This window comes from Schistocerca piceifrons, chromosome 4, assembly GCF_021461385.2.
Source record: "Schistocerca piceifrons isolate TAMUIC-IGC-003096 chromosome 4, iqSchPice1.1, whole genome shotgun sequence".
Lineage (NCBI taxonomy): Eukaryota > Metazoa > Arthropoda > Insecta > Orthoptera > Acrididae > Schistocerca > Schistocerca piceifrons.
In genome coordinates, this window is record NC_060141.1 from 486,231,319 (window position 1) to 486,247,650 (window position 16,332).

The following is a 16,332-nucleotide window of genomic DNA, read 5'->3' on the forward strand; positions in this document are numbered from 1 at the left end:
AGAAGCTAGATTAAGGAAAAGCAAACCTACGTTTCTAGCATTTGTAGACTTAGAGAAAGCTTTTGACAATGTTGACTGGAATACGCTCTTTCAAATTCTGAAGGTGGCAGGGGTAAAATACAGGGAGCGAAAGGCTATTTACAATTTGTACAGAAACCAGATGGCAGTTATAAGAGCCGAGGGGTATGAAAGGGAAGCAGTGGTTGGGACGGGAGTGAGACAGGGTTGTAGTCTCTCCCCGATGTTATTCTACCTGTATATTGAGCAAGCAGTGAAGGAAACAAAAGAAAATTCGAAGTAGGTATTAATATCCATGGAGAAGAAATAAAAACTTTGAAGTTCGCCAATGACATTGTAATTCTGTCAGAGACAGCAAAGGACTTGGAAGAGCAGTTGAATGGAATGGATAGTGTCTTGAAAGGAGGGTATAAGATGAACATCAACAAAAGCAAAACAAGGATAATGGAATGTAGTCAAATGAAGTTGGGTGATGCTGAGGGAATTAGATTAAGAAATGAGACACTTAAAGTAGTAAAGGAATTTTGCTATTTCGGGAGCAAAATAACTGATGATGGTCGAAGTAGAGAGGATATAAAATGTAGACTGGCAATGGCAAGGAAAGCGTTTCTGAAGAAGAGAAATTTGTTAACATCGAGTATAGATTTAAGTGTCAGGAAGTCATTTCTGAAAGTATTTGTACGGAGTGTAGCCATGTATGGAAGTGAAACATGGATGATAAATAGTTTGGACAAGAAGAGAATAGAAGCTTTTGAAATGTGGTGCTACAGAAGAATGCTGAATATTAGATGGGTAGATCACATAACTAATGAGGAAGTATTGAATAGGATTGGGGAGAAGAGAAGTTGGGCAGCGTGGAGGGTAAAAATTGTAGAGGGAGACCAAGAGATGTATACACTAAGCAGATTCAGAAGGATGAAGGTTGCAGTAGGTACTGGGAGATGATGAAGCTTGTGCAGGATAGATTAGCATGGAGAGCTGCATCAAACCAGTCTCAGGACTGAAGACCACAACAACAACAACAACAACAACAACAAGAGTTAAAACTGAATTACATTGCATTATCGTAGTGAGAAGGTACAACTTTGCATTAATTACAGTGGTTTTCTACTGACAATAGGTTTGCTATAGTAATTAAAGGGGTTTTTGAGAGTCTTTGCAAACATTAGAAATGGCATTAAAGCAGTAGTTTTGATAATACATTATGTAATTGAAGATGTTACATATACGTTGTGTGTAGGTTTGAAAGTGATAATACTGGTCCCTTTTGTTTACACATAAGCTGTGAGTACAGATGGTATATTGGCTCTTCAAGTCATTGTTAATCGCTAGAGTCTAACCCAGTTTAGGAATACTAGTGAAAGTCATCTCAGCTGAACTAATTTCAGAACGGTTGACTTTTTGCTATGTACTGGACACTGTGGAAGTTGTTGGATGTGTTCGACACAGGGCAGACATCATATAGGCCCTACGTACCCAGTTGAACTTTGACACAGTTCAACTATTGATCAAGTAGGTCTACTGTACCCAGCCCCTAACTGTGCCATTACAACCACCAACATTACTCCCATGTCTCGCGGGTTGTCTAGTGATTGGGCCACAGGCATTTCCTCACACAGGTGCCAGTTTCCTGTTAGCTATGTGCACACCACCAATAGTGGCACAGTGATTGTGGAACTATTTTACACCCATAATCACATGTCTACACACATCTGCAGACACACCATCCATAGCAGCACTGCAATCACAGTCACTTGATTTTGCACTTATCCGCCCACCTGCCTTTAAAGGCTGTGCCAAGGCCACAAGCAGGCCAACAGTTTTCCCAATCTGGCCAATTATGTCAGCCATTACCGGACCACCACTCAGAGCATCACTGTCCATCTCGCCAGCCCATCAGTATTGCCATGTCCTCGGGTGCTGCCAATGATTGAGCCGTCAACCCTACTGATCCCCAACCGCAGCCAATATCGTCACTGGCTCATCATCTCTATGCCAGTGCACTCCATTGGCGTCATCACATCCTGGGCAGTCCTGCTGGTTGACTGCCGCCTTCTGCTGTCAATGCCTTCATTACCCAGAGCAACTTCAACCTCACCGGCTCATTGATCTTGCCACATCCCAGGTCATCTCACACCTAATCAAACATTGTCTCCCAGCAGCTGCTGATGCCTACCAATGCCAGCTCACTGGGCTACCGATGCTGCCTGTCTTGCTGTGTACAGCCACACCCCTCTTGCCACAACATCAATCACCAGGTGCCTGCCACGCACTGCCCACCATCACCGGGCACCTGCGCACCCTAGCACAGCACCATGCCAGGTACAGACCAGATACAGAATATACAATATCATGTGTCATGTTATTGTAACTTTGTGCAGAAACTCTTGCAGATGTCACTGTGAGCCTTTGTTTATTTTCCATGCTCTTGTTACTGTGCAAGGACACAAAAGTCTACGATGAGATGCTCCAGTCATGCCGCACTGCACTGGTTAACAGTGCGGCTGGCAACAACAGTCCCACACATCTCACCTTACTAACTGCTGCAGCCTGCCTTGCAGAACCATGCCTGTCATCCCACTGGCAGTTGTCTTGGGTAGAGCTGGCTCCTATCAGCTGCTGATGCTCAACATCCCGGAAGTATCATCATCGCACCAGCAGCAGCATTTGGCAGAGCCATGCTCCCACCAGCTGCCGACCCCTGATGTCTGGAGAGTGCCATTGTCCTCGAGGCACCTAACAGCTTGTCCACCCACAGGCAAAAATTGGTGACATGGTGGCTTAGCCTCACTGCAATCGTTGGTCAAGCTTCTATCTCCCATCAACTACTGATGCCTGCCAATTCTACCTTGCTGTTTCCTGCTGTTACAGGACAAACTGTTCGCTGTTCTGATGCTCCTTCGTGGGTTCTATGTCATCTTCAGCACTTCCACACAAAGCATTAGATTTAAAGAATCACTGTATAGGGCAATATATTAAAATATGTGGGGGAGAGATTACTACAAATAACTTGTCAGTTGTAGTGACAGCACTTTACAGAGTTTCTGCAGGGAACATGAATGTGTTTGTGAGGCAGTTATACCCTCTTTTATCCCAAGTGTCCTCCAAGCCCAAGAATTTAATAACTGCAAATGCTTTTAATTTAAAATTTCTAAATGGGACCAGGAATGAAGCAGATGTAAAACATTTAGTTGAGTCTTTTAATCTGAAGACAGAAGTAGATTTTCCAATTAAGGTTACTGATAAAAAATTCAGTTCACAATACATTTATAGATACATCAAGAGTCAACAGAGTCAGTGTACATCCAATTGTTAATGACTTTCTGACCATGGTGGTCAATTGCTCACACATCAAACTAAAAACAGATTTGAGCAATCTTGGACAATAAATGACAGGACCCTTAAAAATTTCATTTACAGACTGCAAGAGACATATTGGAGTCCAATTTTCAGTGACACAAATGTAAACAAAAAGTGTAATAAATTTTTAAATGAATTCATGTCTCTTTGTAGCTACTTTTCCCCAAAAAATAATTAGAAACAGTCATGTAGGCACCAACGAGAAGACATGGCTCACTACAGAACTTTACTGTAGTACACTAAAGCAGATGTTGAATAAGATTAAAAGTATGTGCATAAAACTTGAAATTAAGAAGTGAGAAAGCAAAATAAAAACTATTTGAAATGCAATAAAGAGGAAACTGGCAGAAAATCATGGGCCATGGCTCACATACAAATTAAACAGGATGCAATATTGTAATGGAACCTGAAATGGTTGCAGAAATCTTGAAAAACATTTTTTACCAGCACCAGAGAAGGCGTAAATGGATGTGTGGACAAACCAATGGCTCTCCTACAGAAAGCTATTAGCAACAGAACCCCGTAGATATCCTTACCTCCTGTTACAGTAAATGAGACTGAAAGAATAATAAACCCATTAAAAATATAAAGGCTGTTAATCTGTGCAATATTTCTACTGAAACATTATTGTAAATGCATACATCCAGTTTTATGCAACATACTCAATACTTCTCTGCAAGTAGAAATTGTCCCTGAAACACTAAAACTGACAGTAGTGATACCCAATTTAAAAAAAAGTGATAAACCTAATTTCATGAACTATTACCCAATCTTGCTTTTAACCATCTTTTCCAAAATTCTTGAAAAACCAATACACAGACTGATCATACGTCATCTCACCTTCCACAATGTTGTTGTTGTTGTTGTTGTTGTTGTTGTGGTCTTCAGTCCAGAGACTGGTTTGATGCAGCTTTCCATGCTACTCTATCCTGTGCAAGCTTCTTCATCTCCCAGTACCTACTGCAACCTACATCTTTCTGAATCTGTTTAGTGTATTCATCTCTTTGTCTCCCTCTCCAATTACCTTCCACAATATCCTCAACAATAATACATTTGATTCTCTTGCTCATCTTTATACTGTGGAGCTGTCAGCTCGTGGCTTCAGTCACACATACAGGAGTGAGAGCAGACTGTTATACTGAATCCATAGTGCTCAGAGCCATTTGAACCATTTTGTTATGCTGAATGGCTCATCCAGAAAACTTTTTTCATCTAAATGGGACCCACTGTTTTAGATCCATTGCTTTTTCTTAATTTCATCAATGACATTTCTTTTTGTTCTGACAAAAAGAGTAATTTGCCCATTTCACAGATGATTACAATTTATCATTGACAAATTTTCAGATAATAATCTTGAACAAACTGAACGAAGTTTTCATTTATGTCAAACTGGTTTCCTTCAAATCGTCTCTCACTAATGAGGTTCAATACACCACAAATAAATCTTTAAGAAATTAACAAAGTTCAAAATTCAATCAAAGCAAAAAGGTGAGGATACAAAATTCCTGGGGGCTTATAAAGACAGCAAATGTAATTAGTCAGCAGGAAATTTAAATAGTTGCCCCACATTCTTCAGCTTTTTAAAAGACTTATCTCAGTCATATTTGCAGTACAGGTTATTGCTTCACAAGCTGAAGCAGATACCTTTAACCATTCCTACTTTGGCTACTTTCATTCATTAATGTTGTATGCTATTATATTCTCTGAGTAACAACCTATTCAAGAAAGTTCAATGGATTTACATCTACATCTACATACATACTCCGCAATCCACCAAATGGTGCGTGGCGGAGGGTAGCTCGTACCACAACTAGCATCTTCTCTCCCTGTTCCACTCCCAAACAGAACAAAGGAAAATGACTGCCTATATGCCTCTGTACGAGCCCTAATCTCTCTTATCTTATCTTTGTGGTCTTTCCACGAAATATAAGTTGGCGGCAGTAAAATTGTACTGCAGTCAGTCTCAAATGCAGGTTCTCTAAATTTGCTCAGTAGTGATTCACGAAAAGAACGCCTCCTTTCCTCCAGAGACACCCACCTGAGTTCCTGAAGCATTTCCGTAACAATCGCGTGATGATCAAACCTACCAGTAACAAATCTAGCAGCCCGCCTCTGAATTGCTTCTATGTCCTCCCTCAATCCGACCTGATAGGGATCCCAAACGCTTGAGCAGTACTCAAGAATAGGTCATATTAGGGTTTTATAAGTGGTCTCCTTTACAGATGAACCACTTCTTCCCAAAATTCTACCAATGACCGAAGACGACTATCCGCCTTCCCCACAACTGCCATTACATGCTTGTCCCACTTCATATCACTCTGCAATGTTACGCCCAAATATTTAATTGACATGACTGTGTCAAGCACTACACTACTAATGGAGTATTCAAACATTACGGGATTCTTTTTCCTATTCATCTGCATTAATTTACATCTATCTATATTTAGAGTTAGCTGCCATTCTTTACACCAATCACAAATCCTGAGCAAGTCATCTTGTATTCTCCTACAGTCACTCAACGACGACACCTTCCCGTACACCACAGCATCATCAGCAAACAGGCGCACATCGCTATCCACCCTACCCAAAAGATCATTTATGTAGATAGAAAACAACAGCGGACCTACCACACTTCTCTGTGGCACTCCAGATGATACCCTCACCTCCGATGAACACTCACCACCGAGGACAATGTACTGGGTTCTATTACTTAAGAAGTCTTGGAGCAATCACATACTTGGGAAACGATCCCATATGCTCGTACCTTAGTTAGGAGTCTGCAGTGGAGAACCGAGTCAAACGCTTTCCGGAAGTCAAGGAATATGGCATCCGACTGATACCCTTCATCCATGGTTCACAAGATATCATGTGAAAAAATGGCGAGTTGCGTTTCGCAGGAGCGATGCTTTCTAAAGCCGTGCTGATGCATGGACAGCAACTTCTCTGTCTCGAGGAAATTCATTATATTCGAACTGAGAATATGTTCGAGAATCCTGCAACAAACCGATGTTAAGGATATTGGTCTGTAATTTTGAGGATCCGTCCTTCTACCTTTCTTATATACATGCGTCACCTGCGCTTTATTCCAGTTGCTCAGGACTTTACGTTGGGCAAGAGATTCACGATAAATGCAAGCTAAGTAAGGAGCCAATGCAGTAGAGTACTCTCTGTAAAACCAAATTGGAAGCCCATCAGGACCTGGCGATTTATTTATTTTCAACCCATTCAGCTGCTTCACAACCCCAGGGATGTCTATCACTATGTCCTCCATACGAGAATCTGTACGAGACTCAAATGTCGGTATGTTTGTACGATCCTCCTGCGTGAAAGATTTCCCAAATGCTAAATTTAAAATTTCAGCTTTCGTTTGCTGTCTTCCGTTGCCAGGCCAGACTGGTCAGTGAGTGACTGGATGGAAGACTTAGACCCGCTTACTGATTTTACGTAAGACCAGAATTTCCTTGGGTTTTCAGCAAGATCTTTTGCTAAGGTATGATGGTGGTAGGGTTGAACGCTTCGCGCATCACTCTTTTTACAGCAGCACAAATCTCTACTAACTTTTGCCTGCCCTCATTCTCCCGATCTTTCTTGTACCGCGAGTGCAACTGCCTTTGCTTCCTGAGCATTCTCCGAATTGCGCTGTTAAACCATGGTGGGTCTTTTCCATCCGTAACCCACTTTTTTGGCACATACTTGTCCAATGCGTGATTTACAATGTGTTTAAAATTTGCCCATAATTCTTCCACGTCCATCGTACCAGAAGTAAATGGAGTTGATTCATTTACTAACTGGGATGCTAACAACTGCTTATCTGCTCTTTCTGGTAAGAATACTCTCCTAGCCTTCTTGACCGACTTTTTAACTTTCATAACCATAGTCGTAATGACAACATCATTATCACTAATCCCTGTCTCAACACTGACACCATCGATGAGGTCTGGTCTGTTCGTGGCTACCAAATCTAAAATATTTCCATTACGCGTTGGCTGTCGATTTAGCTGCTCAAGACAGTTTTCGGATAATGTGTTCAAAAGTAATTCACACGACGGCTTGTCTGAACCACCTGTAATGAATCCATAGACATCCCAGTCTATTCTAGGTAGGTTGATGTCGCCTCTGACTAATATAGCATGATCCGGGTACTTCTGCGATACAGAGTGTAGACTGCCTTTGAATGATTCTAGAACTGTCACGGTGGAACCTGGTGGCCAGTAATAACACCCAACAATTAACTTTATTTCTCCTAGCCCCGTTAAACGTGTCCACATAACTTCACAATCACACTGTACTTCGACCTCAGTAGACACAATATTTTTGTCAACTGAAATGAAGACACCACCTCCTACAGTGTCTAATCTGTCTTTCCGATACACGTTCCAACCCTCACTAAATATTTCAGAACTTCCTATCTCAGGATTCAGCCAGGTCTCAGTCCCGAGAATAATTTGTGTGCCACACGCTTCTTGGAGGGCAGTAAATTCAGGAACTTTATTCCGAACACTCTGAAAATTTACTGCTAATATCTTGATAGCTGAAGTGTCTTTATACTGAGAGCGTCCTGATTTCCCTGCCTGCACGTCAACTGGTGAGTTTTCATCACAGAACACCTCGCACTACTGCCTAGCCTAAAAAAAACCTCATGTGCATGACACAAGTACTCTGCTACCAGAGTAGCCGCTTCCTTTGTGTAGTGCACTCCTGACCTATCTAGGGGCGTCCTACAATACCCCACCCAATAGCACAAGTCTAGAAATCTGCAGCCAAGACCGTCACAGAGTCGACGAAGCCTCTGACTGAGACCCTCCACTTGGCTCCAAACCAAAGGACCCCGATCCACTCTGGGAACGAAGTTGCAAATAGAGAGCTCTGCTTGCACCCTGCGTGCGAGGGCAGTGGTCTTCACCAAATCCGCCAGCCACCTGTATGAACTGAGGATCGGCTCAGAAACCAAGCGGCAGGAAACTACTTGCAGACGACTACACCCCGTATGCTCGATAGCCGCAGGCAAGGCCGCGTCCACATCTTGGATGAGGCCCCCCAGCAGACAAACCGAGTGCACGTTCGATTTCTTTCCAGCCCTGTACGCTATTTCCCTAAGGGGCTCCATCACCCGCCTAACGTTGGAGCTCCCAATAACCAGCAAGCCCTTGCCCCCGTGTGCCTGCTCGGGCCCTGCTGAAGGAGCGGCCACCTGTCCACTGACAGGATGAACGGGCAAGGCCACCCGGCCAGCTTCCACATCGGCCCTCCACCTCGAGCGACGCGAACGCGTTGCAGTTCGCCACTCACCCTGAGGTGAGGGCGGCTCCAAGGCGCTGGGTACACTAGAAGGTGCCTCGGCGGCTGAGTCAGCGGACGCAGCAAGCGACACCTGGGGTGTCTCAAGCGACGTGCCAGACCCTCTGCCGTCGCTGCACCTTGAGGCATCAGCCTGAAGGCGGCTGACCGTGACCAACAGCACACTCAGCTGCTCGCAAACCGCGGCCAGTTCCTCCTGTGCCCGCACACAGCACGCACACACCCTATCCATCCTAATGCTAATATCTAAAGACTCTGCAAATTTATACTCTACGGCTATCAATAAGCAATATTACTCCTCTCAAATACGAGAATACGCAAGGATTTTATGTAATTAAATATGTAAGCGCACAAACACTCAGAAAGAAATTAAGAATCAAATTACAAAAGCTAAATATGCGACTCGCTACTGCACTGCTGCTGCACTGATACTTCACCAGCGGCTGCTCAAAGCTCACTCAAACAAGTCATCAGAAAAATACATCGTGTACTTCTTTCACCATTAGGATCCTTACCACCTCTTCACAGTAGATATTTTACTTGTTCACTTTTGTCCGTACTAACTTTTCTCAATGCAAAGACAACAGCAGATATCATCACTACAACACGCAAACCAAAACCTGTCTGCACACTGAATTGAAAAGTCTTACTCTGCTTCAAAAAGGAGTTTCTTACCCCAACATTAAGCTCTTTAGTGCATTACAACTACTATCAAATGTCTTGATAAACAATTGCTGAAATTCAAACGAATCTCAGAGAGTACCTAATGGAGAAATCTTTTTACATGCTCAGTGAACATCTGAGAGGAAATGAATACCACCACAAACTGTACAACAGCTTCAGAACTAGTTTTAATTAATTAATTTTATTTTGTGCTCAATAATAGGCATGTGAAAATGTGGTTTTTGGTATTCATGGATTTATTTATTTATTTATTGTAATATGTAGCTTAACTTTGCTTTCGTATATTACCTATCCTTCAACAGTGTTACATAATTTTCCATTACTTGGAGTCATGTTCTGTAGCTGATGTCTTGTTTAATTTGTATTTCTTATTTATTTTTGTACCATGACTTAGTCTGGAGCACGGAACTGCCTGATGCTGATACAACAAAACGGCGTCATAAGGAACGAGGTGCTTTACGGTGATGAGTGAGCATGCTAACTTGTTTTACTTTCTGGGCTAAAGTGTTGGCAAGAGAAAAACACTAGCTAGCCAGGATCACATAAACAGTACTTGAATATCAGGCCCTCTCTCTCTCTAAAATATATTCATTCTCTGATATTATCCAGGTGTGTACGTGATGTCTAGCTACACTTCCAGCACCATCCTCCAACTTCTAGATGGAGACCATTTGCAGTACACAGTGGTACAGCCAATCATATACTTTGGACATAGGCTCCCAGACGCTACAGGAACCAGCGTGAGCATATTATATGCAGACTACACGTCGTCTTCCAAGTCACTTACTGGGTGACTACCTCCTGAGGATGTCCACCTCCCAGGATGTGTGTTTGAGTCTAGACTGTTAGCTGCTGACTAAGCTGCCACTGCACTCCACTCCTTGTGGATCGCCTTGTTGCTGATTACTGCTCAGGGCGGGCCACAACCCCTATGACAAGCTGGGGTCTAGGATATGAGTACAGTCCTATGTGCTGTATTCCACAGCCTGAGTTAGGCACACAGCTTGTACATAGATGCCTTGTATAGGCCATGGTGTGCACTGCCTGTCAGCTACCTCTTCCTGCTGAGATAAACAGGTCATCCTAGCTATGCACACCACTGCCAACATGGTGATGGCTCGCTGAACTTCTATGGCTCACTATGTCATCTCAGGACCAACAGCCTCCACTTCAGGAGTGACCACACCTTTGTACCTAACAAAAAAAGGAATTTATTCAGGAATATCTTACTAGACGTCTGCCACTCAATTCGTCACCACCACCACCACTCTCAACCCACATCCAAACAAAAGAAGCTGTGCTCCATCCTGACCTCTGTACTGCTGTTTCCCCCATCACTGTTGGAGTCGCCTCCCAGTCTCAACATTACGCGAGTTATATTTGAGTTAAGCACAATTTGGCACATTTCACATCCTTCGGAATCACCCATTACCTGAACATAATGAACACAAAACAAACAAATAAATATATCACTACATACCAATCAAAGGAACAGTCGAAACACTGGATAACAAAAAGGGCAAAAAGTGGGAAAACTGGCAGGTGGTCAGGAGAGAGGGGGGAGGGGGGGGGGGAGGGGGGGGGGAGGGGGGAGGGGAGGGGGGAGCAGAGGGAGGCAGCGGCTTGCGTGTCCCCATTTGTATTGTATGTGAGGAAGAGTATAACCAGTTCATAAGCTGCGCTAATATGATTAGGTTCACATTTATGCAGCTAACCATCCATTACTCAATGCTTGACTGTACTATGGTTGTTTGCTAATTTTCATTTCACCATTAACCTAAATTTGTGTTACAGCTTAAAAGATCAATCCAATCCTTATGGTTCAAATTAGGAATCTAATCCCAATTTTATAGCTCAAAAGAACAGTGTCATCCTTGTGCCACAAACTAACAATAAGATTCTTATGGTTCAAATAAATGATGTTTATCTACCAGAATATCGTAAATCAGTTTATGTGCCCTCATGAGCAGTCCCCAACCCCATGGAAAGTGTCTAACAGGGAGAAAAGCATGGGTGCAAAGGGAGAAAAAGGGAAAAAGAGTGAATAAACACGAGGGAAAAAAGCAGATGTAGAGGATATCATGCTCGAAGAGGCAAGAGACTGACAAATCGACGTGATAGAGTGTTCAATAACAGAAGACATACAAAGAAAAGAGAAAACAGGGGCGCAATAGCATTAGACACTGAAAAGAATTTCAAAGATTACAGAAAATGGTAGTTAAACAATTTTTATAAACATGTTTGTATACAGCTTGTAGTTAAGTATTCCAATTTAATTATTTCAGACAGACATACAAAGAACAGAGGATATAGGGGTGCATAACATTAGAGACTGAAAAGAATTTCAATGATTACACAAAATGGAAGCTAAACAATTTTTATAAATGTGATTGTGTACAGCTAATAGTTAAGTATCCCAATTTTAATCATTTCGGAGAAGTCTCCTAGGTAGTCAAGTGAGTAGCACAGTATGCACCTATTTGTCATATTACCTTCTCAAGTATATTTTTCAACTGGAGTCTCTCATAAATAGAAATTAGCCTAAATTGCAGTGATACCACCACACCAAAGAATGACGCTACTTTTGATTCACATTACATTCATGTTAACACAGCCCCTTATGCCACATTTTCCTTTTTGTAAGAAGTACAGTAGAAACTAACTTTGTGAAAGTTGGCTCTATTTGCACTTATTAACAACCACACCAAACAATATTTACCCATACATTTCAACAATACATTTGATTACACAACAACAGTAAACACTTACTTAGTCACCAAAGCTCTATATGCTGTAAAGTACGGTACATATAGCCCTGCACCTTGACTAAATGACAGCCTTTCTGAGAGCGGGAAGACATAGTTTTTCTTGCACGTAACATATTCTGCATAGCCTCCATTATCTGGCAAGCATGTGAATACTCTATCCCCTTCCTGGAACAACAGTACAATCACAAAATTATAATTCATGTCTGCATAAAACACAAACAATACAGTACTTTGAACCACAAGTTAATGGCTCCAAAATTGCCAACAGCAGAAAATGAATATGAGCAACAGTAGATCCTGCTTACACACTTGTGATAGTGTTGGAGGTGCGGGCACTATTAAATTCCAGGATGGTTGTCTGACGACAGTGTGTGCACAATAATGAATTGCATACTACCAACTACCCAGTAGTTATGGAATCAGAAGAGCTCAATTAGTGATAACATTCTTTATTCAGTAAGACATTCATAGAGATGTTTATGATGGCAATTCAATGGCATATGTAACCCCAGGCACCCAGGCACCCAGGCAGCATAACACACAGCGGTGTGCTTGGCCTACGGCACTGTGAGTACACATAGTGGCCGACTGTTGCCTCAGCAAAGTAGCAGTGGCTTGTGTGGCCTTAGCTGGCTGGTCCTAGTAATCAGTCAAGTGCACAGCAAACTGGTGTCAAAGTGCCAAACTCAGGACGCCTCAGAGACATCCAGAGATAAGATGTAGTCAACGGTAGGCCCCTCTTGGTGGCACTGGTTTGAGCCCCGCTACCATCAGGTTTAAAGGCAGCTTGTAGACCAGCAGCCTGCAGGTGATACGGCTAAACACAGTCAAAGCTGGTTTGTCCACACAATACCGAAGGCTGGTGTGGAGTATGTGACAGAAGCCAAAGACAAAGTACTGAATATTTATAATTTCTCTACCCTGCTTCACTCAAGATGGTGAACAAGGCAGTGCGGTGTTGGGCAACAGCATGAGAAAATTCAGTTCACTACTGCTGAGGACTGGGGTCTTGCACCATGGTGTGCCAGCAACATTTTCAATTACAGGTGACACTTTCGTGTTGTGTAGTCTGCAAAGAGGGGAGTCGCCACAACAACACATTATGTAACAAGAAGACAGACACGAAGTAGAAACAAGTGTACATTATTACGAGGCATCATTATTGAGAACATTAGCAATGATTAAATAAGCCATATACAATTTCATAATTATACTGTGATTAAGTTCCACAACTAAGTCTATCAAGTCTTTGTGTGCCTCTCAACAATTCAACGCTTCTATTATTTAGCAAGCCGTTACCTTTACTTCTAAATTGTTTAAATATATTAACATATAAAAGTGACACCCATTCCACTCTATCGTTATTAAAGACTACCCGTTAAGTCTTTTCAAATTCTCATGTGGTAACAAGTATTAAGCTTATGGTCTACATGTTCATCCATCACTCCTTTTATTTTTCGTGATGTAGCAATGAAAGTTCAGTGTTGTACCTGCTTGTACAATTGTATACAACCATGCTCTATGCAGCATTGAGTGTTTTCCATGGTTGTGATGTGATGCAGTTTCATTATTTTTTCGTGTGGGTCCCATTTGCCTGCCATACACTTAAGCACTTCTGGCACAAACATCAAAACTGAATTCTTTTATAAACTCTGCACATACTGAAGATAAAACAATCTAATAACTAAATGTTGATGTCATTGTGGTCTTCAGTCCAAAGATTGGTTTGGTGCAGCTGTCCATGCTAGTTTGTCCTGAGTATCTCTGTGTTAACCACTCCAACTAATGTCCATTTGGAACCTGTTTCCTACAGTCATGCCTTGGCTTCCCTACAATTTTTTCTCCTCTTACTTCCTTCCATTACCAAACTGGCTTTTCTTTGATGCCTCAGGATGTGTCCTATTAACTGATCCCATGTTTTAGTCAACTTCTGCAATAAATTTCTTTTCTTTCCAATATGATTCAGTACCTTGTTCTTCAATCCAACCATCTAATATCCAGCATTCTTCTAAAGCACCGTATTTCAAAAGCTTCTACTCTCTTCCCATCTGAACTGTTTACCATCCACATTTCCCTTACAAATCCAAGGCCACACTCCACACAAATATCTTCATCAAGTACTTCCTAACACTTAAATTTGTATTTAATGTTATTGATGAACAATGACTACGTGTTTAATGAGAATAATTACATCGTTGAAACAAGAAATAAGGGACCTCAACCTCAAGCATGAAAGCCTACTGGCGAAGTATCATGAACTATTAGTGAAGTGTAATGATCTTGAACTGGCAGTAACCAATAAAACCACAAACAATGAACTCGTTATCCACACCCCGAACGTAAATATCAGTAACAAAAAATAGCGTTTGGCAGGTCAGCATACTACGAGAAATAGTCAAGCCATAAATCGTGCTCGGAATGCAATGCTCAGAAATCGTGTGTTGTCTACCACCACATGTGATCATAGCCCTGTACAATCTGCATGCAAACAAACTGCAACAGAAAACAAAGTTAATGTGAGGGTAGGCCTACGTGAAATGGAACCAGAAAGTGATTTTAAAAGTGTAACTTCTGATAACCACCTGGTGCAAGATGCTAGCAAGGTCAGTATACAGTCTAACGTTGCACAAAATCTTACGCAAAAATTAACCCAAGGTGAACAATCCGCCACAAAGTGTATGAGTAATCCGCCAATGAACATAATTTCTCAAGCACCAATATATGTGCAGGACAAAAATGAAAGAAATTCCAGAACGTTACATAGCAAGAAAATCTCGGAAAAAAATGAAAGTACTAATATTAAGTGACAGCCGTGGATGAGACTGTGTTCAAATGCCGCAAGACAAACTAGGGCCCTCATACCAGGTAAAAAACATAGTAAAACCTGGCTCCCCACTAAAAGAGGTGGTAAAAAAAGCGGAAAATTTGACAAGAAGCATCAGTACACACGACATAGACAAACCTCTCGATCTAAAGTTGAAACATGTGGTAGAACCATTGGAACCAATACTCGCTCTAAGTCACAAAATGACTATCATTATCCATCCTATACCCAAGAGATATGATGTTCATAATTTAAATAGTAAAATTAATACTGCAAACCTCCACCTGATACAAGCACTGAATTTAGCAAAACATGCATACAAAAAAAGAATTGCTGTGAACTTTGAAATAGAGAGACTAGCCAGAAACCAATTCACAACACATGGTTTTCACCTAAACAACTGTGGCAAGGAGATTATCTGCAATAGACTGGCCTTCCTGACAACTATGGGGGACAATAAGAAACCAAAAGTCAGAAACCATAAACAGATGCTAATAAGCAATTGGATAAAGACAAACAAGACGGGAAATAAAAAGAGTAATAGTGACCGTACTGTGCAAATTACATTAGACAACTGAGTCACAAAGCCACAGAGTCGAAACACATTCCCCTGACCCCTCAAAAAGGTCAGGAACCTGAAAGGAGCAATAATATGATGGTGAACATTATCGAGACATTCCTCCAAAATGTCAATGTGATGCCTCAGCAGTGTGAAGTGCATGTAGATACTTTTCAGGCCCACCTGGGAGATGAGTCTGCTGCCAAGGTCGACCAACAGAACCAGCACTACTGCTCGGAAGTCAACATACCTGGAATACAGCATAATTTAAACTAAAGGTCAGTGACTCAGTAAATATGACTTTGAGCCCCCTGAGTAAACCCCACTCAGACCTGAAAATCTATCATCACACTGTCCAAGCCTTGAGCAACAAAACTGATGACTTAAGAATTTTGCCGACCAGTGAACTCAGTGATATCTCAGTAGTACGCCTAGCACTGATGTAGTTAAGTTAATATCACTACCAAACTTCAAATTGTGTGAACACTTCTCCAGATCAAATGATGGACATGGTGGGGTTGCCATCTTCATCAAACAACACATTGAATTTATCCCACTTCCTACCCTAAAGGAAATAGGAACAGACAAGATCTTTGAATGTGCAGCCATAAAGCTTACAGATCTAAATGTAATTGTAGCTACAATTTACTGTCTCCCCTCCAGTACTATTAATGATTTTCTGTTACAAATGGACTTGTTTCTATCCAAAATAAGTCAGTGGAAACAGGATGTGATTATATGTGGTGACTTTAATATAGACTTTCTCACTCACAACAGAAACAGGGAGACATTGATTAACATTGCAAAAACTTATAATCTGC

General features: G+C 41.7%; 1 protein-coding gene across 3 annotated transcripts in view; it reads right to left on the bottom strand.

Moving 5' to 3' along the window:
* Positions 1–16,332, bottom strand: part of LOC124795484 (zeta-crystallin-like) — a 155,060-nt gene that overhangs the window by 67,152 nt on the left and 71,576 nt on the right. For all 3 annotated transcript variants that reach the window (XM_047259528.1, XM_047259529.1, XM_047259526.1), the window contains exon 3: positions 12,130–12,293. In XM_047259528.1, the coding sequence (XP_047115484.1) occupies positions 12,130–12,293 (164 nt within the window). The remainder of the gene's footprint in view (positions 1–12,129; positions 12,294–16,332) is intronic.